Source organism: Poecilia latipinna, unplaced genomic scaffold, assembly GCF_001443285.1.
Source record: "Poecilia latipinna isolate Pla-1442-1.1 unplaced genomic scaffold, P_latipinna-1.0 Scaffold3338, whole genome shotgun sequence".
Taxonomy (NCBI): domain Eukaryota; kingdom Metazoa; phylum Chordata; class Actinopteri; order Cyprinodontiformes; family Poeciliidae; genus Poecilia; species Poecilia latipinna.
In genome coordinates, this window is record NW_015115954.1 from 689 (window position 1) to 7,390 (window position 6,702).

Sequence of the window (6,702 nt, forward strand, 5' to 3'; positions counted from 1 at the left end):
CTGATGGATCAGACCCTCTTCTGGATCTAAGGATGGCGAGCTAGGAAAAAGGACAAGAACTTTATGATGTTGGGATTGATTTATTTTGAGTCAATTTGTCTCTCATTATGCATTTGTAATTATTTTTTTATTCAAATCACTAATATATACACCAAAACTAAAACTACTGAATCCTGTCTTCATTCACACCTCAGGCTCCTTAAAAGAACCGTCTTCTGATGCTCTTGTAGCCGCAGTTAGCTGCATAGCCCATAGGTGTTACATAAGGTAAGGTAGGTTATATAGCACCTTTTCAGTAACAAGGCAATTCAAAGTGCTTTACATGAAAACAAGCAAATTAAAGGAGATTACAGTCAGCTGGCGGCATTAAAGGGGCAGTCCGTGTTTTCCAGGCACAACATGGCAGCTGCAGTTAGAAATGCTGCATGTCCAAATACGGCTCAAACATTCACTGGGTAAGCTCAGCTCAGCTGGAGAGAATAGCTTCGCTGGACAGGTGACACCCGGCGCTCCTTGTGTTTCAGAGATGTTTTCAGCTCATCCTGGCCCTGTGTGATCTAAGTCAGCTCAGCTTCACACCTGGTGAACATCTGTGGAGTGTCACCTGGAGCTGTGACTCATCAGGTTGGGTTCTGGTTCTGAATAAGATTCCAGGAATGAAACATCTGTTCCTCTCAGCCAGGTGAGCCCACCTGCTGCAGATCCAACATGGCTTCTGAGGAGTCTCCTCCAGGTGAGGAGCAGGTGAAGAGGAGCAACAGGAGGCAGCAGAAGAAGACAGGAGAGGTGGAGGACCGGACATGGGCCGGTCACGGAGCGCTGCAGGCCGGCCGGCCGCAGGACGCGCTGCGCTGCTTCAAGCAGGCGCTGCAGGCTGCTGCACAGGTGAGTCAGACAGGTGAGATTCCACTGCTGGCCCATTAGCTGGTGGTGTGTAGGGGCTTGTAGTCCTTTGGTGGTGTGAGAACTCCATTTCCCATCCTGCCCCTGTGAGTCCAGCTGCAGGACTCACGGGTTGTGCGCGCCTGCTCCTTCAACCTGGGCGCCGCCTACGTGGAGGCGGGCCAACCTCGGAGAGGACTGGACCTCCTGCGCCGGAACCGGCCCGGTCCCAAAGCGGAACGGCTTCCAGACCTGCAGTTCAACACGGCGCTGGCCCACAATGCACTGGGGAAGTACCAGGAGGCTGCCGCCCACTTCCTGCGGGCCGCTCAGCTTTACCGGTCGCAGGGAGATGGAGGGAATGAGGGCGACGCCTGCATGGAGCTGGGCCGCTGCTGCAGCAGAACCCAGGTCAGAACCGGGTCAGAACCAAAGTTGGGTCAGGACTGGGTCAGAACCAGAACCCAGAACCTGATGAGAAATATTCAACTGAGTGTCAGTTTTCCTGTAAATTAGATTTCTGTGGTTTTCCAGGTGTTTTGTGTCATGTCTGCTGCAGGACTGGCCTCAGGCGGTGCAGAGTTTCCTCCGCGCAGCAGAGAGTTATAAAATGGCCTCCATGTTGGACTCTGCAGCCGCTGCCCTTAAAGAGGCAGGAAGTCACATGGTTCAGTCAGATCTGTCCAACCATGATGACATCAGCAGCGTGCTGACAGAGTGTCTGAGTTTGAGCAGCAGTGTCAGCGACCCGAGCATTCTGGGTAATCACCTTTCCTAACCCAGAGACTTCCTGCAGCAGCCGCTCAGTAACTTCCCTGATATTGTCCAGGTGAGCTGTACCTGTCGGTGGGTGTGGCCTACTGCCGCATCAGGTGCTTCCAGGAGGCGGTGAGCTGCCTCCAACGAGCTGTGGAGCCTGCAGCTCACCGCCCCCCCCTGCTGGCCAAAGTGCTGCACAACCTGGGAGCGGCACTGAATGGCGCGGGCGACTTCAGCTCAGCGTTGGAGTTGCACCGGCTGGCCGCGCGGCTCTACGGTGAGCGTTGCCATGGAAACGTTCAACTCAGGTGTTCCTGTGAAACACTTGAAGCTTAATCTGCTGAGGGTTGACCTCTCAATAGACCTTTACCTGTTCTCAGTGTGACGTTCAGGTGTGTGTACCTGCAGGCTCTCAAGGTTGCCGTGGTGATCAGGCTCGATGTTTCAGTAACCTGGCCATCGCCTCCAGTCACCTGGGGGATGACCAGGAGGCAGCAGAGAGCTTCATCCTGGCTCTACAGGGATTCAGAGACGCAGGTACCAAGAGAAGGTGTGCTAACAAAGGATAGATGTGTAACCTGTATCTGTTAATAAGGACCAGGTGTGCTACCTGTGTGTCTCCACCTGTGCAGGCGACCGCCTGGCTGAGGTCCAGGTGTGTGAGCGTCTGGCTGAGTGTTACCTGAGGCAGAAGAAGCTGAAGAAAGCCGTTGAGCTCTACAAACAGGCTCTGAGCGCGCTCTCTCACTGTAAGGTAGCGCACCCGTCTCACCTGGAGGTGAAAGGTCACCCTGAGATCTGAGCTATGCGCTGAATGAGAGAAGTTGAGCCAATCAGAGATCGGCCCACAGATCATCATGACCAGTTGGTGGTGTTGTCCTCAGGAGGATGAAGGTGTTCAAGACCGGCTGGTGGAGCGTCTGACTGCAGCTCTGCAGCTCAGCCTGACTGTGACACAGGTGCAGCACCTCACCTGCAGCACCTCACCTGCAGCACCTCACCTGCAGCACCTCACCTGTAGCACCACCCATCCAGCTTCAGGTGTCTGATGTTAGAAATCAGCAAATGTTTTCCTTCTCCTCTCCTCAGAGGCCACGCCCCAACAGGCCACGCCCACATCTGCCCCAGCCCCACAGCTCACCTGGTCACCAGGATGTCAGGTGAGTGTCTGTGGATCAGAGGGAACCCAGAGCTCAGCGCCGCGTCTCATTCTGTCTCATTTCTGAACTCACAGGAAGCTTGACGTGGCACAACGTCTGGCAGCCAATCAGCATTTAGATGAGCAAAGGGCAGAGTCTCCACGTAAGTTTTACCTTTATTATTTTCTTTTTTTGTTGCTATGGTTACACCTGATTGTGCTCAGGAGCAGAAGCTGAGAAGAGCTCAGGTAGACAGGCAGCTGCTGATCCAGAGGGCGGAGTTACACCTGGACGACACCTGTAAGATAACAGCGTTTCATTGGTTCATCTGAGAAATCCAGGTGTAGAAAACCAGGTGTGACCACAAAATCTGTGTTTCAGCTCAGAACCACCAGAGGAGCTTCAGCAGGGTGAGTTACCTGGACTTTACACACCTGCTACACCTGAGCAGCAGGTCGACTGGAGCTGAAGGTGTGAGCTACCTGTTTGTGTTTCCAGGTGAGCTGTGGTTGGACAGAGCGAACCCTCACACGGACAGGTAACTGACACCTGCTGATTGTTGTTTTTTTAAAGGACAATAAAGCTTTTGAATTATTGAAATGAACTCTTTGTGTTTCAGTGAAGCTTCTTCACCGGAGCAGGTGGAGTCGGGTGGTGATCTCAGGAAGTCAGGTTCACCTGAGGCCAGTTGGAGGTCCCGCCTCTGTTCTCTGATGTAGCCTTCTGATTGGACAGTGGACTGATGATGTCAGACAATCAGGATTGAGATGTTTCATCACATGACCTGCATCTCTGCATCCATCATGGCTTCCTGCTGCAGATTTACCTCCCGACACCCAGGTAACCAGGTAACCTATCCCCCTTTTCCACCGGCTCGGCTCGCTTTGTGAGCATTTCCACCGGCCTTTTCGAGACCGTCCCTGCTTTGGAGTAAGGTCAGGCTGAGCCGGGTCCGGTTGCTGAAATAGAGCCGGCGGAAAAGAGGCACAGGTAACCTGGTAACCAGCTAACCTGGTAACCAGGTTACCTGTGTTTGAATCTGGGAGTCAGATAAAAATATTGTATTTTGTAATTCCCAGAGGATTTTATAAAAACTAGAAGCAGGTCGGCCACCAGGGGGCGCTGTGTAGTTGGCAGAATGTTTTCCCCATCAAAGGCTGCAGCAGCTGGAAGACACCAGTAGAGACAGCGCCACCTAGCTGACCTTAAGCACTTTGAATTGCCTTGTTGCTGAAAATGTGCTGTATAAATAAAATTACCTTACATTATAATCAGCACAGATCATTGAACCTTTTTAGAAACTTCCTGTTTCAGTTAATATTTTATAACAGATTAATTTAATCTGAAAACATTTAACTTTGGTAAATCTGGACTAACTATTCATAATAAACATTTTAAATACAATCTGATTAGGTTACCCAACCCTGGACCCGGATGGTTCTGATTCATTCACACCTGATGATGCAGGAGGAAGACGATGAGGAAGAGGATGGCCTGAGCTTCATCAATAAATTCTTCCTGCTGCGTCTCACCTGAATGTTTTCACTGAGACACACACACACACACACTGCCCCCCCTTGCAGCAGCTTTAGGCTCCGCCCCCTTGCTGCAGTCTCCGGGTCTCTCCAGTTCTCCTGCTCTGTTTTGGATCAGCTGCTGTGGATCGTAATCTGGGCCAGACCTGGTTCTGCTGGTTCTGTTTGGGTCGGAGTTCTAGGGGAACATGAGGAGGAAAGGAGCAGAACTCCGGACTCGGGCCTGAGGAGCAGAACCAATTCAGAACTGCTGAGCAGGTAACAACACCAACTCCTTCACAATAAAAGCATCCAGATGATGCTGAATTCCTTCTTCTGGTGGTTCTGGTCACCAGGTGAACAGAACCACCAGGTTGATGTTCTGTGCTGTCTCTTGGATGTCTGAGCAGTTAGTTTGAGTTGGATCTAAGGATCAGTAGAACCTGCCAGTTCTGCCGGTTCTCCAAGCATCAAGTTTGATTCTTCAGAGTTTGGTTCAAACAGACAGGCTGAGGAGTTCTGACGGTTCTGTTGGTTCTGACGGTTCTGGTGGAGAAAGTGAAACATCTGGATTAAAATGTTGGTCCGTCTCGTCTCCTGTGATTTATAAACTGGAAGTGGCTCCAGAGTCGGAGAAGTCGGCGACTCCAATGCGGTCGCGCAGGAGTAGGTTGCCATGACGACACGGTGAACACAGAGCGGCAGCAGCTAAAAATAGCGTCAGGCTGCTGAAAGCTGATCTGATTGTGGAGACCGAGGCGCCTTTGCTCTGTCCGATCTGGATGGATTTGGGTCTGACCGGTGTCAGATCACCGCCAGATTACCCAGCAGGAGATGAATGGCTCCTGGACCCGCTCCATCTTCAGAACCAGGCTCTAGTCAAGGTTCTCCTGCCATCATGATTATCGCCTGATTTCTCCTCAGAGGTGAGAAGTTGTTGCCATGGAAACCCTCAGGTTCCCTTCCTCTTTCTGAAAGGAAACCTGCCAGCAGTCTTTGAGGACAGGAAGTGGACAAAAAGTTCTGATGGACCTCCAACTGCAGAAAAGATGACAGAGGACAGGTGCTCTAAATTGTCCAATCACAGCTCAGCATGTGATTCTGCTTTCATCAGAACCGTTAGAACCCGGCGTGGCTCTGAGTGGACCCGCTGTCTGAGCCTGTCAGACGCAGTTCAGGGCTGAGCCAGATCTGCTCACACCGCTCTTTTTCCCCTTGTCCTCAGGATGTCAGGAAACGTGTCATCTCTGACTCCGCCCACCAGTGCATCACCCCCACCTTCCCTCACCGACTGGGAGCCTCCCAGTTTCACCCGAGCTGCTCAGTTCCGGGTCGGCGCCACCTCAGTGCTCTTCCTGTTTGCTGCCTGCAGCAACCTGGCGCTGCTGGCCAGCATCTGGTGTGGGCGTGGCCGCCGGCTGTCGTCTCACCTGAGGCCGCTGATGCTGAGCCTGGCAGCGGCGGACCTGATGATGACGTTTGTGGTGATGCCTCTGGATGCGGCATGGAACATCACAGTGCAGTGGTATGGTGGCGAGGCGCTCTGCAAACTCCTCTGCTTCCTGAAGCTGTTCGCCATGCACGCCGCTGCCTTCATCCTGGTCGTCATCACCCTGGACCGCCATTACGCCATCCTGCATCCGCTGGACGCCCTGAGCGCGCACCGCAGGAACCGCTGCCTGCTGCTGCTGGCCTGGAGTCTGAGCCTGATGCTGGCCTCCCCACAGGTAGGGCTCATCAGGCAGGGCTCATTTTGTTCAGGCTGTGTGCCAGGATTCAGTTTAGTCTTAGGTAGCCACCCACCTGCAGTCGGTTTGTCTCACCTGGAGAGGAAACTCATTCGCAGCCTGACTCTGGTCTTCCTGTGTGTAAATCAGTAGCGACTGAAGGTCAAGTCTAGGGCCAGTCTATTGCCATGACCAATGTTCCCTCTAAGCTGCCCGTTTGCACAAATCACCCACTGCTCACACATTCTCAGCGCACAGAGGAAATCTATGCAGCGCATAAACTAAAGTCCAACATCAGTTTTGCACCGTGCAGTTTAGCTAGATAAGAATAGTGCAATGGGGTTAAGAAACGTGAACACCTTATCATGTCTAAGCAGAGCAGGGGTGAAAGTAAGCGGGTACTGGGTTAGGGTAGGTCTGGGTTAGGGTAGGTCTGGGTTAGGGTAGGTTAGTGGGGGTTCGCAGTACCTGGATGAGACGGAGCGGCTGTCTGCTGTAAAAAGCACCCATCAGCCGTGACTGATTAGTTTTTCAAGAACAATCTAAAACACGACTTAATCAGTTAATAAATAACGTTTTTCCCATTTCATATAGTTTCTGAACTGTTCTTTACCATAGCAGGGCAGCAACACGTCGATCTCAGCATCAGGAGACAAACTGAACGCCGACAGGAGGCTGAGA

General features: G+C 52.2%; 2 protein-coding genes across 8 annotated transcripts in view; both read left to right on the top strand.

Annotated features, from left to right (window-relative positions):
* Nucleotides 1-250: 250 nt before the first annotated feature.
* Nucleotides 251-4,304, top strand: ttc24 (tetratricopeptide repeat domain 24). Of its 5 annotated transcripts, none has more exons than XR_001423185.1 (14): nucleotides 251-885; nucleotides 1,000-1,293; nucleotides 1,442-1,643; nucleotides 1,712-1,918; nucleotides 2,050-2,178; nucleotides 2,274-2,395; nucleotides 2,526-2,600; nucleotides 2,731-2,803; nucleotides 2,872-2,943; nucleotides 3,005-3,080; nucleotides 3,162-3,190; nucleotides 3,279-3,318; nucleotides 3,400-3,628; nucleotides 3,771-4,304. XR_001423185.1 is itself a non-coding variant. In XM_015023535.1 (13 exons), exons 1-13 carry the CDS (start codon nucleotides 709-711, stop codon nucleotides 3,497-3,499), a joined length of 1,596 nt encoding a protein of 531 aa, XP_014879021.1. In that variant the 5' UTR covers nucleotides 251-708; the 3' UTR covers nucleotides 3,500-4,304. The 5 variants fall into 5 exon arrangements, 3 of the variants coding, with proteins under 3 accessions (XP_014879021.1, XP_014879023.1, XP_014879022.1); XR_001423184.1 differs by having other exon boundaries at nucleotides 3,400-3,620; XM_015023535.1 differs by having other exon boundaries at nucleotides 3,400-4,304.
* LOC106940730 (gonadotropin-releasing hormone II receptor-like) overlaps nucleotides 4,301-6,702 on the top strand; it is a 10,420-nt gene continuing 8,018 nt past the window's right edge. For 2 of the 3 annotated variants that reach the window (XM_015023538.1, XM_015023539.1), the window contains exons 1-2: nucleotides 4,301-4,573; nucleotides 5,520-6,021. In XM_015023538.1, the coding sequence (XP_014879024.1) occupies nucleotides 4,317-4,573; nucleotides 5,520-6,021 (759 nt within the window). In that variant the 5' untranslated portion in view covers nucleotides 4,301-4,316. Of the gene's footprint in view, nucleotides 4,574-4,921; nucleotides 5,221-5,519; nucleotides 6,022-6,702 lie in introns of those variants that run through there. The other variant, XM_015023540.1, reaches the window with a different exon arrangement.